Here is a 27321-nt window from a genome sequence, read left to right on the forward strand (position 1 = left end):
GGGAAATTGTTCCTTACTTCCGTTTAATGCCAAAGCTATGAAAAACAACAGTTATTCCTAAATATTTGCGCAAATATGAACAAAGGGTGGTTAGAATTGGAAAGTGACCCAGGTAATGTGTTTCTGGACTTAGATAATCAAATATTCATGAAGACGATTATGCCTCAAATTGAATACATACATCTAATGTAACCATTGAGTGCTTGAATAGAATATTGGCCGAATATTGTACTACCGCTTGATCAGATAGAAATAGACATAGAAATAGATTATTACGTTTTAATTTATTTATTTTTCATGAAACTTGTATGTTGTGTATGTGTTGGTTAGAATATTGAAAAATGTCCCATTATTTCAGGCTGAATTAAGGCCCATTATTTCAGGCTGAATTGTCATTGTTCAGTTATTTTGGGTAGATTACCGTTGGCATTCTTCTTCCAGATCAAGTTTACAATCTCACTTCTTAGGTACCTAGATTGACATTTCCTCCAAGAAATAAAGTTAGATTTAGAGATATATGTATATATAAAAAGAAAAAATCAAGATGGAGCCCAGAACCTAGAGCTGAGGTAATCTAGACCTGCCCAGTCATTCTAGACTTGGGGTGGACTCTATTTTTCTAGTTTATTAAATTATTCTCTAGGGTCTGAGATACAGACTACTCAGGTTCCTACCCCTTGGGTCTCCTTTTGTTCCCTCCCTTTACTATCTTATCCCTAGTTATCATTTAACTAACCATAAGGTTAAGTTTATAGTCTACTAGTCCTTATAATGATAACATATAGCAAATCCCTTAAAAATGGCAAATATCTACTAGTCCTTATGATACCTTAACTATTGGGCAGTTTGGCAAGGACTACAGGACTAGCGCCAATTTCTTTTGCTGGTTATCTGGTTATGATTTATGGAACAATCCATGGAGTGCACAAGGAGCCACATCATAATTACTCTTATTAAACAACTATCCAAAGTAAATGATTACTTATGGCCAAGTGCAATAGCCCCAACCAGTTTTCATGATAGCAGAGTTGAAAATATCTGTAGTTTAAGTGTATTGCAATTGGCTCATAAAAATCAAGGTTTTCCATTATAACAAAGCATTAATAGACATGTATTCATGTGCCTATAGGTGTGAATTTTTTGAATTTTTGAATTTTTGAATTTAAATTACTTACACCTGTACACCAATTTTATTGTCAGGGATAACTGCATTTATGTGTACTAATATAATGTAGACATAGAAACTAGTTCAGCAATTACAATGGCGAGTGAGTGAGTAAGCTTGATTAATGGGGCAATGATCTCTGACAATTCACCACGACTGGTTTCTGCCTTCGTTATTGTTTTTTTGCCCCATGAGTACCTGGATGATATCCCAGAAATCTCGACTAGTTCACGACTTGTGCTGCACCAACTGTTAGTGCATTTATTGCTTTTTTTCATAGTGAAAGGGCATATCGTTACATTGATCAACAAAATGAAATACAGTTTTGACATGCAAATAATAAGAAATTTAGGTATCTTTGGGGGTAGCATCAGTAATGGTGGCGAAGTTTTGATAAGTCACTTGCTTGGTATTGTGCAATTTTTGTTTACACTTGTTTGACCTGTCCATGTTGTAACACAAACTAAATATTTCACCTGAGCATTGCTTTTTTATCGTGTCTATATCATATGTATGTTTTGTGTAAAAATGACTAAAATTTACTCATAGGCAATTTATTAAACACCTAAACATGCTAAATATTCAGTAATTTTACAAATTCACTGAATAATTGGTCCATTTATTTTATTGTGAAAACAAATTCCAAACATTTTTATGTAAATTTTCATCACCTAGTGACTGAAAATGGTAGGGTTAAAAGAAAATGAAAGCCAATGTACATTTCTATATTTTTTAGCTTCTAATCCTAAGATTATTTGTCTATTGTGGTGTTTTTAAGCCCTTTTGAACTTCTCAAACTTTTTAGTCAAATTGTGAAAAAAACATGATAAATAAGATTTCTCAGACAGTTTGTAAAATCACTGAAATATTTAGACATCGGGTTCGATTCCTGACATAGGTACAAAATGTGAAGCCCATTTCTGGTGTCCACCGCTGGAATATTGCTAAAAGCGGTGTGAAACCATAGTCACTCACTCACTTATTTTCTGTTGATAGTACTAGTAAAAGAAAATTACCTCACAGTAGTAAAGTAATTCTGTATTTTTCAGGTTTATTCACCCTGTTGCTGGAAGACTTTGGTGAGCAAATATCATTATCATAGAACTGTGTGCACTCTAGTCCATATTTTCATTTTTCAAATATTTCAATATTGATGTTTAGAAAACTATTGATGTTGAATTATTCATGATTTGTTGCAAAAAACCTCATGATAAATATTTCTCCTGACTAATTAGTAATGTTGATTGTCAAATGATTAAAATGATTGGGTCTTTTGCTCACTCTAGGCTGTGAAGAACATGCAAATTAAGTAAAAAGGTCATCCATTTTTGAAAAGGAAAACATTTTTCACAAGTTGGCATACTATTTTGAGATAACAATAATACAACTGCTCTCATTGGTTATATTGCAACCCGTGAATATCCGGGGTAGAAAAGGTCTTCAGCAACCCATGCTTGCGTAATGGCGACTATGCTTGCGACTAACAGGATTGGGTGGTCAGACACACTGACTTGGTTGAAGCATGTCATTGTATCAGAATTGCGTGGATCGATGCTCATGATGTCAATCACTGGATTGTCTGATCCAGACTTGATTATTTACCAGACCGCCGTCATATAGCTGAAATATTGCTGAGTGTGGCATTAAACAACAAACAAACAAACAAAGGTTATATTTCTGTACAGTTCTTGTACCGGTATACATACTGTGAATAAGTCAACAAAAATAGAAAGTTTGCAACATACTTTCATTCTAATATCTAGGTTATTACTGAACTGTTTTTGTTTTCTTCTCAGGGGTGAAGGGAATTCAAGTGGAAGAAATCTATGACCTGCAGAAGCCTATTGATGGGTAATGTATACAGACAGACAGTCACATCAGTCCATGACATGCTTCTGCTGAACCTTTGTACCCTTGAGTCTTTGTTGTTGTTGTTGTTGTTGTTGTTGTTGTTTAACGTCACACTCAGCACTATTCCACCTTTTGATTGTGGCCTGTAAACTGGTCTTGACCAGGAAGAAACAGTGATTGATTTTATGGACAACAATCCATTCCATCAGGGAAAGATGACAAGGAATCATCCAAGTCACCATGCCTTATCATTCGATCTGTTAATTCACCTTGTTGCAGGCTTCCATTATGGACATCAGGCATGTCAACATGGTCAGGTGGTAGCTGGACATTACATGGCGATAGGGATGTTCTAGTGGTTGTTGAAGAAATATTTGTACTGACTCAAACTTTCTCATCTTATGCAGTGGACAATGCGGATGACTCTTACTGGCTCTCTTACAATATGATTTATTAGATCTATATACACTTTGCAAATATTCTGCCAAATTTGTGAATAACTTATTCTTCTGTTGACGGTATCTTAAACTTACATTTATATATCTTAGCTCGAAACAAAGTGTGTTTTTTTACAGAAAATGGAGCCATGAACATTAATGATTTTTGTACTCCAAAAAGAAATAAAATAATTAAAAAAATTAATGATTTTTGTACACCTACTGAAACATGTTATTTAGTTGCTGAAGCTAAAACAAAAACAACCTTGTCTATATGTTGCTTTTGACTATGTAAATAGGACACCATGGATGCTGAGAATATTCTGTCCAGATTATACATGTATTATTATACCTAGCCACAAAGTTGAAGGGGGATATAGGAATGGGTCCGGTCCGTCCGCCCTTCCTTCCTTCCTTCCATCACGTTTCATTTCCGGAGCAGAATTCAAAAACCATGAGAGATGTCTCAACGAAGCTTGGCACATACATGTAGATAGGTCTTGTGGTGAACTGTTGCCTTTTGATAGTTTGGGATTTTTTTTGTGGAAAAATTGATTTTTATAGTTTCCATAGCAACGACTTTGACTTAGATTAAAAATGGTGATAGGCTCATTTCCGGAACAGATCTTGAAACCGTACATTGCCTTGCACACAACCAGACAACCGGTCATGTCACATTGGTGGGGGATATGAGTATTTCATGCTTGTTGGTCATGTAATGAAAAACTAGAATAATAATTTCTGTCATTTTTCAGGACTGTCTATGGCTTTATCTTCCTGTTTCGCTGGATTGAGGAGCGGAGATGTCGGAGGAAGACAACTACAGAAGATGAATCCTGTGTTATGGATGATAACGCAGTCAACAGCATCTTCTTTGCAAAGCAGGTGATCACTTTCTTCAGTTTTACTTGATTGATATGCTTGTATTTCTCACTGTGTCTGAAATTCTCAGCTTCCCTAGGCAAGGGAGGAAAGTAACTGTAAAAGTCCAGTTTCCACCCTTGCTGAATTAGGCTGGAATTTCTTGGCTCAATTATAGCACCAGCAGTGGTTATTATGAGTTATGTCCCTTCTATGTCCCTCCTATTGACTATCAGATTTCCACCTCTCGTATCACTTGCGTTTGCTTCAAATAAAATGACGTCACCTGGTGAAGACGATCTGATCGATAATCAAGATCTATATTGTGATAAAACGGGTCTTACATTGTGAAATGCATCAAATCAGTTTAGCACCTTGATTAAAAACATGAAAAGATTTGGAAAATATCTGCTGACAACGAGTTGGCGGTGCACATGCTTTGCAAATCCTGCAATCGACCAAAATCTGCACAGCAGTTTATGAACTGTATGTTGATTTCATTACGTGATTTTAATTGAACTATACATAGACTCATTAGTCCAGCCAAAATATAACTCCATATTTCCAGCCTAGTCCGACAAGGGTGGAAACTGGACTTTTATTGTCCGTTAGCTCCCTTGCCTGGGGAAGATGTGAATTCTGGGTCAGAATCGGCTTCTGACAACTTTATAACTTGTTGTACGAAGCGAATATAATGAGCATCTGGTTGTAACAGTGTGTGACTTGGCCGTTTTGGTGTCGTTTTGATATGACAGCATGGATGATTTTTCATGCTATCAGTGTTGGTTTATCTGACCCAGACTTAATGACTGATAAGACACAGGTTGTCCACATGTAGCTGAACTGCAACTTGTTGACTGTGGCATAAAATTTCATTCACTTTTCTTCACTTCCTGATGATGTTTAGATTTATAGATGTACAATGATGTACATGTTTATGACCCGTGAAGACCCAGGTTAGAACTGGTCCTCAGGAACCTATGCTTGTCGTAAGGGGTGACTGAAAGGATCGGGCGGTCAGACTCTCTGACTTGGTTGATGCATGTCATCGCATCCCAGTTGTATAGAGCAATGCTCATGATGTCAATCACTGGATTGTCTGGTCCAGACTCGATTATGCAAACTGTTGTCATATAGCTGGAACATTGCTGAAAGCCGAGTTAAAAAAAACAGACAACCAACATGTTTATGATGTTAACATGTCTGCTGAGAAGGATTGAATTGGACAGTTGTCCTTTAGAACATGCTGAAAGAAGATTTCCTGAATCTATCAAGCATTTTTCCTCTTTTGTCAGAAGGTTCTTATGTTGTGTTACTGTGAACAGCCTGAAGTTTGTGTGGTGCTTGTGCTTGTGCTTGTAGGTCCTGTAATGACAGGGATGTAACCAGGGCTGTAATGATTCACTCATACCTACGATATCATTAATACTTAGGTACACACAATATTTGCATCGTCAGTAACTAATAGTTACCTCCCCTAATGGCAGAAGAAGCCTAACGTAATGCGTAAGCTTGGCAGAACACAAGGATGTGGTAGCTGAGGACGAGCCAACTAATTGTTACATTTAATAACCAAACTTCATTTAAAACTGTTTAGTTCTTGTGGTTTTCTTTGTTAAAGTTTTTGAGATGTCAATAATAAATGTAAGAAGAAAGAGGTTTTTTAGCTGTTTTTCATTTATTTCATCATTTCTTTCTATTTGATGTGGTGTATCATGATACCAGTAGTATCGTCAGTCCGCATCGTGTTATCGAGTATCGCAAGATACCAGGCGATACTCAGCTCCAGATGTAACTCTGGGTTATAACATTTCAGATCATCCCCAACTCCTGTGCCACCCATGCCTTGCTGAGTGTGCTGCTCAACTCAGGGAAGGTCAAACTGGGAGAAACCTTGGACAAGTTCAAGGAATTCACAACCAACATGAGCCCAGAGGTTCGTATAGTAGCAAGGCATGTGTGTCTTGTTACCATGGTTACAGCAGACCTGTCTTAACATGTGCAGCTATGATTGGAAGATTCTCATGGAAGAGTATCCTGATGTGTTTTGGAAAATATTTTTGTGCATGACCACATCTGTCTATGAAGTTTAAAGTACCTGTAACCTCTGACAATAACCTCAAATGATTGACAAATATTGATGACTACTTTGTTATTTACAGGACAAGGGCTTTGCAATAGGAAATATGCCAGAGCTGGCTCGAGCTCACAACAGTCATGCAAGGTAAATAATAGACAAGAAATAATTGTCCTTCAGCGGTGTTGCAGGCGGTGCCTCTCCCTCAGTGCTTTGAAGCATGACAGGGACTCATGTGGACAAACCTTATTGGGAGACTGACCAAAAGACGTTAAAAGAAGGTATTTGTTGTTACCCTGTCTGGCGCTCGGCATTAAGGGGCTAAAACAAGGACTGGTCGGCTTTGAGTCAGTATACTGTGTCTGAGAGGGGTTATTCATGTTAAACTGTGGCATGGTATCTCAGTGAGCTAGCACTATAAATCAGCATCAGTTCGGACTAGTACAAGCAGCCACACAAACACACACACGTACATGCACGTCGCTATATAAGTGCAATAATCTTGGACGCGACGTTAAACCCCATTTCACCTCACCTATTGGGAGACTGTGATCAACAGTTGAGTGTCTACTTCCTGTGTTGGTCCAGGTATTATCAGTCCTGTGTGTGAAGCTGAAACAGTATCCTAGCATTTTCCCAAAGGAAAGGGCGTTAACTGACTATAAAAGTCCAGTTTCCACCCTTGCCGAACTAGGCTGGGATTTCCAGCCTTGATCGTAGCACCACCAGTAGCTATTGCCTTCCTATTGACCAATCAGATTCCACACATATCACTTGCATTTGCTTCAAACAAAATGGCAGTGCCAAGTGAAGACGATCTGATCAATAATCAAGATCTATATTGTGATAAAATGGGTCTTATCTTGCGAAGTGCATCAAATAGCTTGAGCAACTTGATTAAAAACATGAAAATATTTGGAAAATATCTCTCGATGCCCAGTTGGTGGTACACATGCTTTGCAAATCCTGCAGTCGACTGAAATCTGCACATTGAAATCTGTTTACAAATCGGATGTTTTTGATTGGACTATGCTTTTATAGTCAGTTAATGCCCTTGGCTCAGGAAGATGGTTGTCATTAAAGTACTCTTAACTGTGTGATTAATATGCATCATAAATTGAGGCAAGGAACATGGGTTTTGAAGGACTCGGGTCAAACTTACTAGGACTGCCAGTGGGTTTGTATGAAATGTTCCTCCGCTTGATGGACATATGATATATGGACATGATGGACGTATTGTTCAGTGGTTATTTGCAATCATTTGAGAGCTCTGTATTGTTTCCAACCACCATGTCTGCTAGTGCTCTAGTTTCCGTGATGTATGATGTATGTATAAAATACTCATCATCATCATCATCATCATCATCATCATCATCATCAGGGGAGGTCAGGTAGCCTAGTGGTTAAAGCGTTCGCTTGTCACGCCGAAGATCCGGGCTCAATTCCCAACATGGGTACAATGTGTGAAGCCCATTTATGGTGTCCCCCGCCATGATATTGCTGGAACATTGCTAAGCGGCGTAAACCATACCCACTCTCTCATCATCATCATCATCATCATCAGGGTTATACACTGATGTGTTTTCTTGTTGCTTCAATTTTCCTTTGGCTGCAGTTGCAAAAGCATTACCTTCTCATGCAGCAAACCAGGGACAATGTGCATACAGGTGTGCCACTTCTGTCATAGGGCTTGATTAGTGATACTCACTCACTACATTTCCTTTGCCAAGTGTGGCCAGTTAAGCATGTTCAGCCTGTGTCTGTAATTCAAGTAAGATCCTGATTTCGACTGACATTCACATGCTGTTTTGGCAGACCCGAGCCAAGACACCTCCCTGAGAAGCAGCCAGGAATCTCCACCACAAAGACCATGGAGGCTTTCCACTTCGTCAGCTACGTCCCCATCAACGGCCGATTGTTTGAGCTCGATGGCCTCAAGCCATATCCCATCGATCATGGTTGGTAGTTCTCATCCTTGTATCCAAAACGTTCCTATTCCTATGTGTTGTTCAGGTTGTCTTGTGAGTAGCTGTACACTTGAACAGGACCCGTGAAGATTCCGGGGTAGAATAGGTCTTCAGCAACCCATGCTGGCCGTAAAAGGCGACTATGCTTGTCGTAAAAGGCGACTAACGGGATCGGGTGGTCAGGCTCGCTGACTTGGTTGATACATGTCATCGATCCCAATTGTGTGGATCCATGCTCATGATATCAATCACTGGATTGTCTGGTCCAGACTCGATTATTTACAGACCGCCGTCATAAAGCTGGAATATTGCTGAGTGTGACGTTAAACAACAAACAAACAAACCAACATGTGAACAGAAGGAAACAATAACAATACCCCTCACATCAGAGTCATACTGATGTCTTGAAGTGTTCTGTGAACTTAAAACAAGTCCTTAGTTTGGAATTCAGATAAATCGGTGTGCTGTATCCAAAACTATCTCTAGCAGAACGAAGGCCCACAGTTTTTTGTTTTATATGAACGTTAAAGTGGTTGGTTTTCTGTTTTTAAAAAAAGGAGAATTATGTATTTGTTATTTGGGTACATCAGGCATGTAATGAAGGGTACAGCTCGAGTGTATGTGTTGTAAACAGGGCCGTGTGAGTCAAACCAGTACTGGACAGAGAAGTTCCGCTCCGTCATCATCGACAGACTGGGCATGGCAACAGGCGGGTGAGTCAGACAGTGTCTGGTCAGAAATATTTCATCTTTTCAAAAATATAACATGGCAGCTGGAAATATTGTGAAATGTTCCTGAAAAACTTCTTATTAAGTTCTAATATTCTATAAAATAGCTTTGTACTATAGATTTTAAATGGCAAATTCAATGATATTGTTCAGCTTGCAGAACGATGTAGGGTGATGTAAGATGAACCTGTTTATTGACATCAATACCGTATTTTCTTGAGTATAGTGCGCACTTTTTAAAAAAAAACACAGCTGTCTAGAAGGGTGTGTGCATTATAAACAAATTAATGAGTTTTGATGTTTTTTCCCCCCATGGAAAGACATTACCGTGAGCACGTAACACCGGAAATAGCATGTCAACAAATCCATACTGAAGTACGCAAATTATTCATGTAATTACACTGTCTGGCTATAAAAAGTGTTCTTTGTATATCTGGACTTATGTTTGTAACTTATTTCATTAATTTTATTCGAAATTCCTTTTAATATTGTTTTAATTAATTTCGGCGAAATCGTGTGTGAAGCAGTCGGAAGATCGCACAACTCACCATTATTAACAGCAACCACGGTCAGATTACCGCTATTGACGCCTTGAAAGGAACTTTAGTTGACAGAGAATGGATACATATATCATAAATGCCATACTTTGAATTGTTAAAAGTCATATTTGTTTTTGTTGGACGATTCTATGTCATCACGAAATTCTCGCGATCACGCGATCACGTGCACGGGAGCCTTGACGGTGAATGGTCAGACTGGTTCCATGTAAAAAATAATACCCGGCAATAGCGATCAGCTGCTTTGCTTAGGGTTATTATTATTTTAAATATGTTTAGTAAAAGCTGCATCTAAATTAACAAGATATTGGAATATATTATTCCTGATAAAAAAATAGTTTCAGATACAATTTTTGCCGATCCTTGCATTAAAATACTGTAAAGTTATATCATTGGGTGTGTCTTGACTGAATCACCGGTAGATTCCAAGAAAACGTGTGTACAGCTGATTGCTGTGTCCGGCTTAGTTTACGAGAAAATACACAAGGTAGTCTTAATCCCTGGATATAAACAATGCCTAGTAGAACAAAAAATTTAGACGGTAAATCAACATGTCTGGTGATTTTTTATCTCAAATTTCGAATTTGTACTGACAAAGTTTCTCATCACCCGTTCGTTTGCCGGACTTCGCTGAAGGGGCACGGTGTAATTTCTTTCTGCGCATAATATTCAAATTTCTTTTTTTCCAAAATATTGAATCCGCTAGAGGGGGGTGGGCATTATACATGGGTGTACATATACTCCAGAAAATACGGTATTACATAAGTAACATAACATGATAGTGTTATCGTAGTGAGATCCAGGTGATACTGAACTGTGGTGTGTTGACAGGGAACCCTACCATGACATTCGCTTCAACCTGATGGCTGTGGTGCCATGTAAACGTCAGCTGTACGAACACAAGCTGCAGACACTGAAGACAAACAGACAGATAGTGTTGGAGGCCCTGCAGCAGGTGAGACCAGGTTACGGGAGGGGGTGACTGATGGGGAAGACTCACAGGTGAGATCAGGTCGGGGGAGGGGGTGACTGATGGGGAAGACTCACAGGTGAGATCAGGTCGGGGGAGGGGGTGACTGATAGGGAAGACTCACAGGTGAGATCAGGTCGGGGAGGGGGTGACTGATGGGGTAGAGGACTCACAGGTGAGATCAGGTCAGGGGAGGGGGTGACTGATGGGGTAGAAGACTCACAGGTGAGATCAGGTCGGGGGAGGGGGAAACTGATGGGGTAGAGGACTCACAGGTGAGATCAGGTCGGGGGAGGGGGAAACTGATGGGGTAGAGGACTCACAGGTGAGACCACGGCAGGAGGGGGAAACTGATGGGGTAGAAGACTCACAGGTGAGACCAGTTTAGCGGAGGGGGAAACTGATGGGGAAGACTCACAGGTGAGACCAGGTCAGGGAAGGGGGAAATTGATGGGGGTGGAGAACACACAGGCGTGACCAGGTCAAGGGGAGGGGGAAATTGATGGGACAGATGTAGAGGAAACACAAGCCAGGGGAATGGGAGGCAGTAGGGGGATAGAAGGTTCACAGGTGAGACAAGGATGGGTAGGCAATCAGGAGAAAGGTGACTGACTCACTGAAGAAACCAGGCTAGATAATCAGATTGTGGAGGGATCTCATGTGTTTCAGCCAGTCTGATCGCGGCACACTTGTCTGCCCGTGAATGACCATGTATACTGTGGATTGACCATGTAGTTTGTTTTTGTTCCAAAGCTGCTGGATACCAAGGTAGGTTTCTGGATGTTGTCAGCTTCTTCTTCCCTGTAGGCCGCCGACACAGAGACAACTATACCTGCCTAGTTGTAGAGATCTTTTTTTTTCCCTGTTCATAAACAGACTATTTTGTGTTATGTTTAGCAAACCGACTGTTTAACTGACCAATCTCATTAAAATCAGATTGTTTACTCTGATTTAATACCTCCCTCTGTCAAGACCTGACAAACCCTTCATGGTACTTTAGTAGGTCACGGCCCTGTTCCACATAGGGATGTTAGCACTAAGGTGATCGTAACTCCTGCGCTTAAGCATAGGATTACGATTGTCTTTGCACTAAGTGGTTTTTCGGAACAGGGCCCAGGTCAGGGGATCCTGAGTGAAGTCAAGATGACGTAGACATGGGTTTTTTATCTACTTCATTCTTTTGTCAACACAATCCATTGTGGTTAATTTCTTTATATCCTCTGTTACAGATTTCAGCGATTTTGGTCAGAAATGAAAGGTCTTTACTGTAGATCTATTCAGTTGTGTTCATGATGTATTGATTGGATATAAATGGAGTTTATAAATTTTAGATGTTCACAAACTTGTTACTGGTTTCAAGATATTGTTACTGTGGGTATTCTCCATTTGGAACTTCGCATTGATGTTGTTCTTGATGCTCTTGAAATTCAGATAGCCCCCATGAATGCTTCACTCACTTGTACACAGAAGTTTAAGAACCTCCATGCTGATTAGCTGATAAGAAAGGTCACCTGATGGGAACCTTGAGATTAAAGTGAATCAAAGAGAGGTATCAAATCAAAATAAAGGACCTGATTTTAATGAGATTGTTTATCTGATATGCTTGATACTTCCTAGATTAGACTATTCCTCCTGTTATGTCAATCCACAGCATTGAGGATTATGTGTTGTAATAAACTAGTCTGGTGTAGTACCATATTCCTTGCCTTGTTAGACTTGACTGCCATGGTTAGTTGTGTTTCATGATGTTTGTTATGCGTTGTCAATACCTCACCGGTTTTGTATATACTAAGTTCCTCCATCACCTGAGAATAGAATACATACAGAATCCTGCACAGTCACTATTTTTAACCAGTGAATCAGTATGCTGCCTGGTTACAGCGAGGGGGAGGCCAGAGGGTGGTGCTCAGACCATCAAGCACTCAGATAACATCACACAAAAGGCAGCACAGCCTTCCCGCCATCATCTTCCCGAGGCAAGAGAGTTAACTGACTATAAAAGTCCAGTTTCCAACCTTGCCAAACTTTGCTGGTATTATGGAGTTACATTCTGACTGGACTAACGAGTCTATGCATAGTCCAATCAAAATTGCGCACTGAAATCGAAATCCGGTTCGTAAACTGTCGTGCAGATTTTGATCGATTGCAGGATTTGCAAAGCATGTGCACCGCCAACTCGTTGTCAGCAGATATTTTCCAAATCTTTTCATGTTTTTAATCAAGGTGCTTAAATGATTTGATGTATTTCACGATGTAAGACCTGTTTTATCTTGATTATTGAACAGATCGTCCTGACTGGGGGCCACAATTTTGTGTGAAGCAAACGCAAGTGATGGAATCTGATTGGTCCATAGGAGAGGCTTAAAAGGGACGTAACTGGTAATAGTCACTGGTGGCGCTACGATCGAGCCCAGTAATTCCAGCCTAGTTCCACCCTAGTTCGGCAAGGGTGGAAACTGGATTTCTAAAGTCAGTTAACTCCCGTGACTTGGAAAGATGTCCCGCCATTTGCTGCACACATTGCTGCACATTCAATGGTACACTTCGCACAAAGTTCATTCATGGAGTTGGTCTCGTTTGACCTCCTTGAGTTCTTCACAGCCTCGTTTCATAAGCTGACATGTCACCACCACCGTCACCACCACATGTAGATTGTATGTGTTCACAGGTGATGTAGGAACGTAGTGTATTCTAACCAGTGAAGTATTGAAAATATTCGTTATATAAGGTTGTTAGAAACAAAATCATATCTAGTAATTGAAACTGCCCTTTAAGCAAGTGCACTTTGAAAACTGTTCCCTCCATTGAAATTGCCCAAGAAATATATTACATATAATATCTCATGTGTACCATAACAAAAAAGTGTAAAGTATATTCAATAACATTGTTCCCAAATATTTAGCACATTTCTCATGTTATTTATATTTCCCAAGCTTAGATATAGAGATTATTATGCGAGCATGTGTGTCACATTGATTTTATGAAAAAGTGTCAGAGTTCTTGTTTTTCCTGAGCAAGAGCGAGGGTAATACATTAATGCTTACACAAATTTAGTAAAACAACAGAACTCCAGATAACGTTTTGAGCACTTGAGTTCTAACTCCAGGTTTCTATTTTAATTGGGTTATTACCATGATTACATTTTTCATTGGGTAACTAATATTTTGTCACTCATCTATTCATCACTGTATTGGGTTTTTCCCAAAATAAGTGAACTTTTAAGATTTAAAAAAAATGAAAAAATGTTTTAGATGTATATAACTGTTCAAAATATATAGACTCGACTCGGGAAGTAAATTAGCTCGTAATTGTGTTCCGGAAATTAGCGCCTTTCTACGCATGCTGGAAAAGCTTTATTGGGTTTATTATTTATTTGAGATTTTCACTTAGTGCATGCGTTTTTGTATGCAAGTTTATTGAAAGTAATTAGGTTTTGAATATTTTTGGGGGTATTTTACGCAAATACGCTGCTTATCTGTAGCTCTGAACAGTATGACACACTTGCAAGTGTAATAATTTCTTTATTACCCATTATTTCTTTATCCTTTTGAGCTCCCATTTAGAAAACAGACAGCCATTTTAGAAAACCACAATTATTGAATGACATGAACAATCTTAAGCTATGACGTCATTCCAACCTTACACCACAATAACATTGGAATGTTGTCATCACATGCTGTCCAGATGAGGTGAACAATAGACTGGTGTGCGTGACGTCATGTTTACACCAGTGCTCATACTATTTTTGTGAACTTGACTATTTATAAGCCTATGGGTAACAAAACATGTTATACATTACCTAGGACAAGTGTGATTACATTGTAAAACTGTGTCGCCTGTGGGGGGCTCAGACTGAATGTGATAACTTCCTGTGGAAGGGGTTCATACTGAATGTAATGACCTTGAAGGAGGGTTTCCTGTAGGGGGTTCATACTGAATGTAATGACCTTGAAGGAGGGTTTCCTGTAGGGGGTTCATACTGAATGTAATGACCTTGAAGGAGGGTTTCCTGTAGGGGATTCATACTGAATGTAATGACCTTGAAGGAGGGTTTCCTGTAGGGGATTCATACTGAATGTAATGACCTTGAAGGAGGGTTTCCTGTAGGGGGTTCATACTGAATGTAATGACCTTGAAGGAGGGTTTCCTGTAGGGGGTTCATACTGAATGTAATGACCTTGAAGGAGGGTTTCCTGTAGGGGGTTCATACTGAATGTAATGACCTTGAAGGAGGGTTTCCTGTAGGGGGTTCATACTGAATGTAATGACCTTGAAGGAGGGTTTCCTGTAGGGGATTCATACTGAATGTAATGACCTTGAAGGAGGGTTTCCTGTAGGGGGTTCATACTGAATGTAATGACCTTGAAGGAGGGTTTCCTGTAGGGGGTTCATACTGAATGTAATGACCTTGAAGGAGGGTTTCCTGTAGGGGGTTCATACTGAATGTAATGACCTTGAAGGAGGGTTTCCTGTAGGGGGTTCATATTGAATTAATGACCTTGAAGGAGAGTTTCCTGTAGGGGGTTCATACTGAATGTAATGACCTTGAAGGAGGGTTTCCTGTAGGGGGTTCATATTGAATTAATGACCTTGAAGGAGGGTTTCCTGTAGGGGGTTCATATTGAATTAATGACCTTGAAGGAGGGTTTCCTGTAGGGGGTTCATATTGAATTAATGACCTTGAAGGAGGGTTTCTTGTAGGGGATTCATACTGAATGTAATGACCTTGAAGGAGGGTTTATGACCTTGAAGGAGGGTTTCTTGTAGGGGATTCATACTGAATGTAATGACCTTGAAGGAGGGTTTATGACCTTGAAGGAGGGTTTCTTGTAGGGGATTCATACTGAATGTAATGACCTTGAAGGAGGGTTTATGACCTTGAAGGAGGGTTTCATGTAGGGGATTCATACTGAATGTAATGACCTTGAAGGAGGGTTTATGACCTTGAAGGAGGGTTTCTTGTAGGGGATTCATACTGAATGTAATGACCTTGAAGGAGGGTTTCCTGTAGGGGGTTCATACTGAATGTAATGACCTTGAAGGAGGGTTTCCTGTAGGGGGTTCATATTGAATTAATGACCTTGAAGGAGAGTTTCCTGTAGGGGGTTCATACTGAATGTAATGACCTTGAAGGAGGGTTTCCTGTAGGGGGTTCATATTGAATTAATGACCTTGAAGGAGGGTTTCCTGTAGGGGGTTCATATTGAATTAATGACCTTGAAGGAGGGTTTCTTGTAGGTGATTCATACTGAATGTAATGACCTTGAAGGAGGGTTTATGACCTTGAAGGAGGGTTTCTTGTAGGGGATTCATACTGAATGTAATGACCTTGAAGGAGGGTTTATGACCTTGAAGGAGGGTTTCTTGTAGGGGATTCATACTGAATGTAATGACCTTGAAGGAGGGTTTATGACCTTGAAGGAGGGTTTCCTGTAGGGGATTCATACTGAATGTAATGACCTTGAAGGAGGGTTTATGACCTTGAAGGAGGGTTTCTTGTAGGGGATTCATACTGAATGTAATGACCTTGAAGGAGGGTTTCCTGTAGGGGGTTCATACTGAATGTAATGACCTTGAAGGAGGGTTTCCTGTAGGGGGTTCATACTGAAGTTAATGACCTTGAAGGAGGGTTTCCTGTAGGGGTTTCATACTGAATGTAATGACCTTGAAGGAGGGTTTATGACCTTGAAGGAGGGTTTCTTGTAGGGGATTCATACTGAACGTACTGACCTTCAAGGAGGGTTTCTTATAGGGGGTTCACACTGAATGTGATGACCTCCTTCAAGGAGGGTTTCCTGTAGGGGGTTCATACTGAATGTAATGACCTTGAAGGAGGGTTTCCTGTAGGGGGTTCATACTGAATGTAATGACCTTGAAGGAGGGTTTCCTGTAGGGGGTTCATACTGAATGTAATGACCTTGAAGGAGGGTTTCCTGTAGGGGATTCATACTGAATGTAATGACCTTGAAGGAGGGTTTCCTGTAGGGGGTTCATACTGAATGTAATGATCTTCAAGGAGGGTTTCCTGTAGGGGATTCATACTGAATGTAATGACCTTGAAGGAGGGTTTCCTGTAGGGGGTTCATACTGAATGTAATGACCTTGAAGGAGGGTTTCCTGTAGGGGATTCATACTGAATGTAATGACCTTGAAGGAGAGTTTCCTGTAGGGGGTTCATACTGAATGTAATGATCTTCAAGGAGGGTTTCCTGTAGGGGGTTCATACTGAATCTAGTGACCTTCAAGGAGGGTTTCTTATAGGGGATTCATACTAAATGTAATGACCTCCTCACTGGTGGAAGGTACTCAATATTAATGGTTGCATTTTTATAGTTGCAATTCTGCTGTAACTACAGAACCAACAAGTATAAAGTATTTGAAAATACTCAAGCACTTGCAATTTCATGCACTTGGAAATATAGAAAATAAATAAATGATGAAATGATAAATTATATAGCCATACTGTCATCTTGTGTGACTAATATCTGTGTGAGTAAAACATCAGTTCAGTTGTCCAGGGAAGAGTTTGATGTGTAGATCTATGGCTTATTCTACCATTTGGAACGCTTCGAAATTAATCAATTCTGAATGGTCAATCAGAGGTATCAAATCACAATAACCACCTCTGATTGAAGTAGCCAATGCTTTATTTCCTCAGTATACAATGGTAGAACTTACACCCTCATGTGACGATGTCATGTATGTATAATGGAATGATCACAATGATCACAAATTCATCAGTATCTTTATGATCTCATCACTCTTATTAAGTCTTTCAGGAACTCTCACTACATAGAACAAAGTATCAATAGTCATCCTTAGCCAAATCTGTGGTCCTCAGCAAATGTTGAGTATTACACACACACTGAAATAATAATGGGTTCTGAGCAATAAGCCTGCCATCAGTCTATCACGTCAGAGTATGGATGGAGTAGGATCACTTTGTGGGACTGAATCCAGAAGTTAGTGGACAAGCCAAGAATGGAGCTATGAACTGTTCCACAAAGCGATAGGGGGCACGGGTGGCCCAGCCGTCTAAGGCGCCGCGATTTGCTGTGCAGAGTTGCGTCCCTTGGGCACGCCAGAAACCTATGATTGTGGCTTCGAATCCCGGTTCGCCCCGATTATGTTTCTAGGTTTGTCAGCACCATACCCGTGCTCGTGCGTTTCACCGAAGTGGTAAACGTGTGAGACCTGCATCACTTCGAGCTTTCCTCCCACATTAAGCTGACACGCCGCGATATAACTGGAATACTGTTAAAAGCGGCGTTAAACCCAACTCACTCACTCCACAAAGCGATCTTAGCATTACGGCCACCGTAAGCCTGTTTTAAAGTATGGGAGTTTCGATCACCAGGCAAGGGGTTAACTGACTATAAACGTTCCGTCTCCACCCTTGCCGAACTAGGCTGGAATTATGGAGTTATATTTTGGCTGGAATAAAGAGCCTGTGCAAACTCCAATCAGAATCATGTAACGATGTCAACATCAGGTTCATGAACATCCGTGGCAACTGCCGTGCCGAATTCGTTTCGATTGCAGGAATTGTAGAGCATGTGTACTGTCAACTGGGCGTCGACACATATTTTCCAAATCCGTTCATGTTTTTAATCAAGGTGTTCAGGTGATATGATGCACTTTGCGAGATAAAACCTGTTTTATTACACTAAAGATCTTTATTATCGATGAGATCATCTTGACTGGACACTGCCATTTTGTTAGAAGCAAATGCATTTGACATGAGAGGCAGAATCTGATTGGTCAGTAGAGAGAGACTTAAATGGACATAACTCGTAATAGCCACTGGTTCAGCAAGGGTGGAAACTGGATTTTTAAAGTCAATTAACTCCCTTGCCTCGGAAAGATGCGATCATCTTAGTGCTAGGACCTCTATGTGGAACGGGGCTCAGGTTGAGAAGCATGTCACTTGTCTGTACTGGTGATCGTTGTCAACAATTGGACAACTTAGACCTTCATGTTTGGCACAATCCTTTCCAGTTGCCTGGCAACAAGAGCACAATGACTGTCATGATAGGTATATCCTTGTTGCCATGGTTACATCAGCTGTCACTTTCAACACATACACTTTCTAGTCTGTTCATAAACAATGTATGAGTACCAGATATGTGTTTTTGTGTTTCATTTCTTGAGAGTTTTTTATACACCTGTTTTGTTACACCATATTATGTACAGTTTCAGATTTTGTTTTGAATAATTTTTGTTTTTATAAGCATCAAAGAAATGAACTATCACTGACGTAGTGCCCTGACCCGTGTCCCGTGTGCACATGTAGTGTTATGTTTGAGCCTATGCTGCATTATCTGCACGTGTATATTTTACCACACTGCAACAGATGAACTTCGAACTGCATGTGTACATTTTATTGGTTATTGTCTAAGCATGTTTGTGTGTGTGTGTTCATGCATATTGTTTTATTTCTAACACAGATTGTATTTCTCTTATGACGATTGATGATTCACTCACTCTGTTTATGGGACAAATCACAAGGCGTAGTCATAACAGACCTGGAACATTGCATCACTGATGCTGTGATCTCAGGGCAGATCAATGTATGTCTTGTGTTAGTGTCTGCTGTGAAGGACAAGGAAGGATAAGGGGCCTTTTGAGTGAGTGAGTGAGTGAGTGAGTATGGTTTTACGCCACTTTTAGCAATATTCCAGCAATATCACGGCGGGGGACACCGGAATAGGGCCTTTTGGGTAACTGGTTATGTTACAGAAAACTTTAAGAAGCGACCATTTTGGTGGCCAAGTGCAACTTAAAGCGATGATTGGCGATCTAACTTTGTCTACTGCTTGCCACTTGGCAACTTAAAAATAAACATAACTGACGACAATGTCTGTTTGAGATCTCTTTTGGCTCCTAAAACTTACGTTTGGCTCCTAAATTATTCATGTTAGGACCCACTAGGGACATCATCAGTCATGATCAACTGGCCTTTTATCTTACTCTTGAAGTTTTGGACTTCAAACATTATCAAGTACATACTCATAAGTATGGTCAAAATGAATGAAAAAAGTTTAATATGACTATGAGCAAGTGCATGGACCTATGATGAATTTTTACCTTGTGGTTAAGCTGTCTTATCCAGAAAGCTTGTGTGGGAAAAGATTTGCTCTCTTTAGAAAATACGAAAATTATTGTATGGTTTGGGATTTTTTTAGTTCCTGTTATTCATCCAAAGCATGCAAGTTTAAAATGATCAATGTCTAATCCTCTTTCTTATGAACACAGCTCATAACGTTCACAATGAGTTTTACTAGTCTTGCTCATATCTTTAATTATGTAGATCATATGAAATGTCCTCCTTGTCCTTTACAAAAGCAAAAAAAAAATGTTTGGATTTTTATAAAATATGCATATTTTGGACATCTCTTTGTCTGTATTTTTATGAAAATATTTATCATGTTCATGCAAGTATCATTTTAACAATATGAATCTCAGATCAAACCTAACAACATTTGTTGAAGTTTTCGTCCTAACTGTTGGCATACTGACCAAAAAAACTTGTGATTCAGTTGATCTGGCCTGAGCAACATTACTATCTCCTCAATCACAGGAGTCTGTATCTAAAAATAGACGCCCTCATGCATATTCATGACCATCTCCACACGCGAGCCCGAAGGGCTATTTTTAGATACAGACTCCTGTGCCTCAATGCATGTCTGTTGTGTCTTTTGGCAACAATGTTTAATGGTTCATTGCTCTGTACTTTCAAATGTATACAAATGCAAAGATAATCTTGGCTGAAGCATGCTCCTTTTCAGTAAACATATTTTAATCTATTCTTTGAGACAAGAACATGTGAAGATTCCCACATGTGATTAGCAAACTGTTGACAAAATGGCGTCATCGACCTATTTTGTAAAAATGGTTGCCATGGAAACAGTACTGTGTGATACACATGTTGGGATGTTACCAGGAAACACTGATAGAATGAAATAATTTATTACTCAAAAGAAGTTAAGGACCATCTGATGCTTTCATATTACTGTAGTTAATCTGTCATGACATGAAAGATTATATTTAGTAATATGAAAGAATGTGGTGTTCCTTAAATTCTTTTGGGTAGTATATTATTATTTCATTATATCTGTGTTTCTTGGTACCATCCCAACATGTGTTGGTAGAGAGTCTGCTTGGAGAGCGGAAGATCAGGGGCTTCCCCAGCCGCGTCATACCAAAATATGTTAAAAGATGGTATTTGTTGTTACCCTGCCTGACGCACGTCATGAAGGGGCTAAAACAAGGACTGGTCTGCTCAGAGTCAGTATACTGTGTCTGAGTGGAGTATTCATGTTAAACTTAGGCATGGTATCTCAGTGGGCTAACACTATAAAATAAGGATTAGGCAGTACAAACAGACACACAAACACACACACACACACACACACACACACACACACACACACACACATACACACACACACACACACACACACACACACACACACACACACACATGCACAGTGCTATGTGAGTGCAATAAACTTGAACACGAGGCTAAACCTCATTCCCATCATCTCACTGAATGGAGTAAATGCAAAGTGCAATCACCGAATACAATTGTACGCATTATGGGAATTGAGAACAATGTGTTATCAATCAGTTGTATTCTATGTAATGTGGAAGTTTATCTACTTTGGTAATACTTTTCTGCCAGGTTTAGGAATTTTGGACAATTTGTTGTGATGTTTACTGCAGAGTGGCAGCTGTATATGCTTATTGGCTGAAACTCTACAGTAAATCTTCATAACAGACATCATTAAGACTCTCCATGTGTGTACCTCATGAGGTCACAGTTCCTGGTCAGAGCTTCAAGATTTACTGTATTTGTATTGAGATCTACTTGATATGGATGAGCTAATACAAAGACATGACATTTGTTATTCAGTGCTGTGCAGATTTCAGTTTTAAATGAAGACTCCACGATCTGGTATCCATCCCTAGTCTTGAAGATCCGGGGTAGAATTGGTCTCCAGCAACCCATGCTTGCTGTAAAAGGCAACCATGCTTGTTGTAAAAGGCGACTATGCTTGTCGTAAGAGGTGACTAACAGGATCGGGTGGCCAGACTCGCTGACTTGGTTGATGCATGTCATCCTATCCCAATGGCATTGATTGATGCTCATGATATCAATCACTGGATTGTCTGGTCCAGACTAGATTATTTACAGATCATCCATCCTATCATTGGAATATTGCTGAGTGCAGCATTAAACAACAAACAAACAAACAAACAAACAAACAAACATCGGCAATTCTTTGTTGAAATGTGGTGACACCTATTTTGTAATTAAAACAAATTGCAAGATTATTCAAATAATAAGATATAATGACCAGCCAAATGTTCAACTGTTTCTTCTTGACTGGCACATTGTGGCCTGCCCTACTGTAAGGCTTTTGAATCCATGGAGAGTTGATGTATTTAATGATCTATTATCAGGGCTAAATTCCACAAAGGGATAGTAGAACTATACTTTAAGTTTATCTAAAACTTACAACAGTCAAAGAACTATGATCACTTTGTGGGCCCTGAACCACTGTTGCATCTGCTGATCTTTCCACCAACGGTGCTGTTGTGTGTTGTAGATGGTGAAGGTGACCACGCCAGGGCTCACAGCAGTGGAGAGAGGAGGGAGTTACAATCATATGGACACAGTCGATGCCAAAGATTGCAAAGCTACGGTTGAAAATGCAAGAGATAAGTTATTTGCGTCAACAGACTCTGAAATGCCTGAGTGTTCCAAACACGCAGTCTCCCTCACCAATCACAAGGAATCAAACGACATTGCCAGCGTGGATCTGAAGGACGAACATGAGGACAAACATTCCGAAAATGCTGACTCAGCGGTGCGAGATAAGAACGTCAAGATTCAGATTTCCATGAAAGAGGGGAAGGACGGGAGCATAACGATCCCAAGAACTGTGTCGCTTACTGACGTCACGAAGCCATTGACTATAGAAACCAAGTTTGGTGGGTCGTCAGGTCCGAGCAGTGAGAGTACAGACACAGCGTCGGAGGTGGGGAGTGTGTTTTCCTCCCCCGGCAGTTTCACCATCCCGTCCTGTCAGAGCAGTCCGCAGTTCCTCGGAGACGGTGAGTGCAACAGGTGCCAGGTGGCATAGTTTATCTAGTATGGTATATGTACAGGTCGAGAATGATATGTGCAGGTCAAGAATGATATGTACAGGTCGAGAATGAGATGTCCAGGTCGAGAATGATATGTCCAGGGTGAGAATGATATGTCCAGGGCGAGAATGATATATGTCCAGGGCGAGAATGATATATGTCCAGGTCGAGAATGATATATGTCCAGGTCGAGAAATTAATATCATGTTTATGTCCATGTCCAGAATGATATATTTCCAGGTCCAGAATGATATGTCCAGGTGCAGAATGATATATTTCCAGGTCCAGAAAGTTATATCATGTTTATGTCCATGTCCAGAATGATATATGTCCAGGTTGAGAAAGTTATATCATGTTTGTGTCCAGGTCCAGAATGATATATGTCCAGGTCCAGAATGATATATGTCCAGGTCAAGATCATGTATGTAGAGGTCAAGAATTATATATGTCCAGGTCGAGAATCATTTAATAACCATCCCTTCATTTTAACCTGTTTGTTCTTATGGTTTTCTTTGTTAAAGTTTTTAAGATGTCAATACATAAACGTATGAAGAAAGAGGTTTTAGAGCTGTATTTCAGTGATTTCTTCATTTCTTACTATTTGATGTAACAGTGTATCATGTATGTGGTGTATCATGATACCAGTAGTATCGTCAGTCCGTATCGTGTTATCGAGTATCGCAAGATACCAGGTGATACTCAGCTCCAGCAGAAACAGCCTCACACACTTGCCATGTCCTTCACCAGTGAGCTCCAAACAACACTGGAGATGCAGTGAAGAACATGTCATGTTCTTCCTATGATGATGTACAATGCAGGTTTTGATTTGCCCATGAAAACTTTGCTTCCTTATCCTGTTTGACAACTGCAAGTGGACACGTAAATGATGAGTACAAGTCATCCAGAAGTATATATGATGTACATCTCTGATGTTGTTTCCTAGGTGACATGAAGCTGGAGGGAGACGACACTCTGGGGTCCAGAACGGACGGGTCAGAGATCAAGTCTAAGTCGAAACATCGCTTCAGCAGCTCACAAGGGTTCTCTCCCAAGGTAGGAACTCTAGACAGCATTTCTTTTCACCTTTATCCACAGTTTCTTTCAGAGATGATGCTATGATAGGCCTTCTACAGTGCTTGTCTTCATGTTGACGGGGGCATGGGTGGGCCAGTGATCTAAGGCGCTGCAATTTGCTGTGCAGAGTTGCGTCCCTTGGGCACAACAGAAATCTATGGTCATGGGTTTGGATCTTGCTGATGTTTCTCCCCAGTTGTGTGTCTAGGTTTGTCAGCACCATACCCGTGCTCGTGGGTTTCACCAAAGTGGTAAACGTCTGCGACTTGCGTCACTTCGGGCTTTATGTTTCTAGGTATGTCAGCACCATGCATACCCGTGCTCGTTGGTTTCACCAAAGTGGTAAACGTCTGCGACTTGCGTCACTTCGGGCTTTATGTTTCTAGGTATGTCAGCACCATGCATACCCGTGCTCGTTGGTTTCACCAAAGTGGTAAACGTCTGCGACTTGCGTCACTTCGGGCTTTATGTTTCTAGGTATGTCAGCACCATGCATACCCGTGCTCGTGGGCTTTACCAAAGTGGTAAACGTCTGCGACTTACATCACTTCGGGCTTTCCTCCCACATTAAGCTGACCGTGATTTACCTGGTATACTGTTTAAAGTGGAGCTTATTCAGAATCACTCACTCACTCACTCACTGACTAATGTTGACAGGATCTGCTGGACCTTCTGAAGAATGTGGAGAATGAGATCGAGACATGCGAGGCCAACCTCAAGGATGAGAATGAGAAGCGGAAGAAGTACAAGGTAGGTGCACAGTACTGTGTCTCCTGTCATCTCTGTTGGCATTATGCCAGTGCCGTTGAAATTGTATCAATGTCTTTAAGTACCTGGTCTATAGTTCCTGTTAAATTAACAGATGTGTGTAAGGTGTGTCACCTTATTACACTGACAGAAATGTGTAAAGCTGTGTGTCACCACTGCAGTGTTAAAGCTATAAGCCTGACACTAATGTAAAGCTGTGTGTCACCACTGCAGTGTTAAAGCTATAAGCCTGACACTAATGTAAAGCTGTGTGTCACCACTGCAGTGTTAAAGCTATAAGCCTGACACTCATGTGATCAAGAGGCACAGGGGGCCAAGCTGATGGTCGACGAACTACTGTAAATCTTGAAATTAATGCTGTCACCAAATAAATGTGAGTGACTTGCCCTAGCTTAAAATGCATCATTAACTTAATATAGCCCTGCATCTGAACTATAAAACCAATCTGACATACATTAAAATATCTGCTCTTCAAAGCAGCATAATATCAAACTCACTCACTCAATTGATCAGGTCTGGCTAAAAAGATTGATAATCAGAATTATTGATGTGAAAAAATATTAACGATTATCGATATTAAAATTGTGTCATTGATAATATCTTACATAAACTATTGTGATGAATTAACGTTTTAATTTACCGAAGCAAACTTGTTATGTCCATTGCCAAAGACGAAAAGCAACTGATTTTGTTATATCATAAATGTCCACAAAGTAATCCATGCATCAATGTGTCACTATTCAACAGTGACGTGAAATATGTTGTTTTGTCTCAAAGCTTTTAGCATTTTTGCTCAAAGTTACTTCTCTATAATATAATTATCAATAATTGATGGATATTAAGTTGACGATTATCGATCTCTAAGCCCTAAAATTGACAGCTTACTAAAATTGATTTTTTTTCTGCCATGAAATTGTCCTTCCCCTTCCAGATCGATGACTGTCGCCGCACACACAACTACGATCAGTTCCTGATGACCTTCCTGTCGATGCTGGCGGAGCAGGGACATCTGGCCAATCTGGTGGAGCAGAATGTGAATGTCAAGAAGCGTCAAGGGTCCAACATTGGCCGCCTACAACCCAAGCCCCTGTCTCGCAATGATAAGCGGAGGCGAGCTCGCACCAGGCGCAGGAGATGAACGATGTGGTCTTCTTCAGCATTATCTGACATTGATGCCTGAACAGTGGGCAAAACAGGAGGATAGAGGATGTATTACGCTTTGGTGCTGACAGAGAGCTTTACTTCTTCCTCTGATAGCCAGTGATGAAATAATGACGTAGTGCAATGCCATTTTGTATCACATGTTCTCTTGGTGCTTGGGCTGTTCAGCGGTCCATCATTCACTCAACCTTGATCAGGTTCAGATCCCTGGATTCTAGGACAGGGGAGTTCCTGTTCCCTATGCGTGCAAACAGTCCTTGGAAATCAGGTTCAGGTGGTAACGACTTGTTACCCAGTGTGTCAACCTAACCTGATGGCATGGATTGTTGCTCATGCTACCAATCACTGATTTGCCTCCCCAGATTCCATTGCAGGCAGTTATGATAGGGGTTGAATATTGGTGACTGCGGCGGTTTCACTCCCTCTTCCAATGGAGGAAATTGCAGCCCAAATCAGTCAAAATAATGAGCTTCATGTCAAAGGTGCAGGCTTTTCACCTGCTTGAAAAGGGGTTCTGAGATTACTTTTATAGGGCTTTTTCCTGACCAATATCATTACTGAAGTGCCAACCCCTACCCCAGAACCCTGATTACATCTAAGTTTGTACTTTAAGTCTCATTGGACACCCAGAAGCCCCAATGCTACTTTACACAAATCACAAATTACTGAAAGATATGGAAAAAAATAAAATATGTAAAGGAAGCTTTTACATACACCATTACGTTTTTTTAAATGTTGAATCTGCATACCAAGTACAATTATATTTGTGTCCCGAGTATGGCACTGCTGAGTCCCGAAAACCCCCTAAATAGAACCCCAAAGCCACATACCAAAAGGTAGAATAGGTCTTCATGAACCCATGCTTGCCGTAAAAGGCGACTATGCTTGTCGTAAAAGGCGACTAACGGGATCAGGTGGTCAGGCTCGCTGACTTGGTTGATGCATGCCATTGATCCCAATTGCATGGATCGATGCTCACGATGTCAATCACTGGATTGTCTGGTCCAGACTCGATTATTTACAGACCGCCGTCATAAAGCTGGAATATTGCTGAGTGCGGTGTAAAACAACAAACCAACCAAAGCCACATACCAAAAGGGGGTTGGCAGCCTCATTACTACCTTTTACTGGCAGTAGAATAGAAGACGTGTTGTCTCAGATCGGATAACTTGAGTTTCAGACACCCTGTCTCTGCACTGACGTTTGGTCTGTACATTAATGTTATATATGACTGTACATTGAGATGTGATGATGCATTTTAGGAATATATATGCAAGTCAGCGTGTAACATGTGTCATTGATAGATAAGTACTTGTTCAGCTGCTACATGTAAATATGTTGTCATATCTAGACTATCATGTTCGTATCACAATCATCAATCTCGGCGTTTACATACAAATGGAACATAAATTAAACATGTATATATATCAGTTTGGATGTTGGTTTGTTTTTGAAGGATGTCTATTTCCCCTAAATTAGTGTATTATACTACTCTTTAATGCTTTAACTCTTTTCCTTAACTTCTTTTGAGTAGTATATTTCAGCTTGATAC

General features: G+C 40.3%; 1 protein-coding gene across 2 annotated transcripts; it reads left to right on the forward strand.

Moving 5' to 3' along the window:
• On the forward strand, positions 1-26726 carry LOC124144254 (ubiquitin carboxyl-terminal hydrolase BAP1-like). Of its 2 annotated transcripts, XM_046513578.2 has the most exons (14): positions 1-112; positions 2215-2244; positions 2962-3016; positions 4209-4338; positions 6131-6250; positions 6477-6538; positions 8207-8349; positions 8993-9071; positions 10475-10598; positions 11367-11381; positions 22226-22733; positions 23710-23819; positions 24498-24590; positions 25540-26726. In XM_046513578.2, the coding sequence occupies exons 1-14, from the start codon at positions 76-78 to the stop codon at positions 25744-25746; spliced, it is 1713 nt and encodes a 570-aa protein (XP_046369534.1). In that variant the 5' UTR covers positions 1-75; the 3' UTR covers positions 25747-26726. The 2 variants fall into 2 exon arrangements, with proteins under 2 accessions (XP_046369534.1, XP_046369535.1); XM_046513579.2 differs by lacking the exon at positions 11367-11381 and having other exon boundaries at positions 2-112.
• Positions 26727-27321: the final 595 nt, after the last annotated feature.

Source organism: Haliotis rufescens, unplaced genomic scaffold (genome assembly GCF_023055435.1).
Source record: "Haliotis rufescens isolate VD_foot unplaced genomic scaffold, xgHalRufe1.0.p SCAF_16, whole genome shotgun sequence".
Lineage (NCBI taxonomy): Eukaryota > Metazoa > Mollusca > Gastropoda > Lepetellida > Haliotidae > Haliotis > Haliotis rufescens.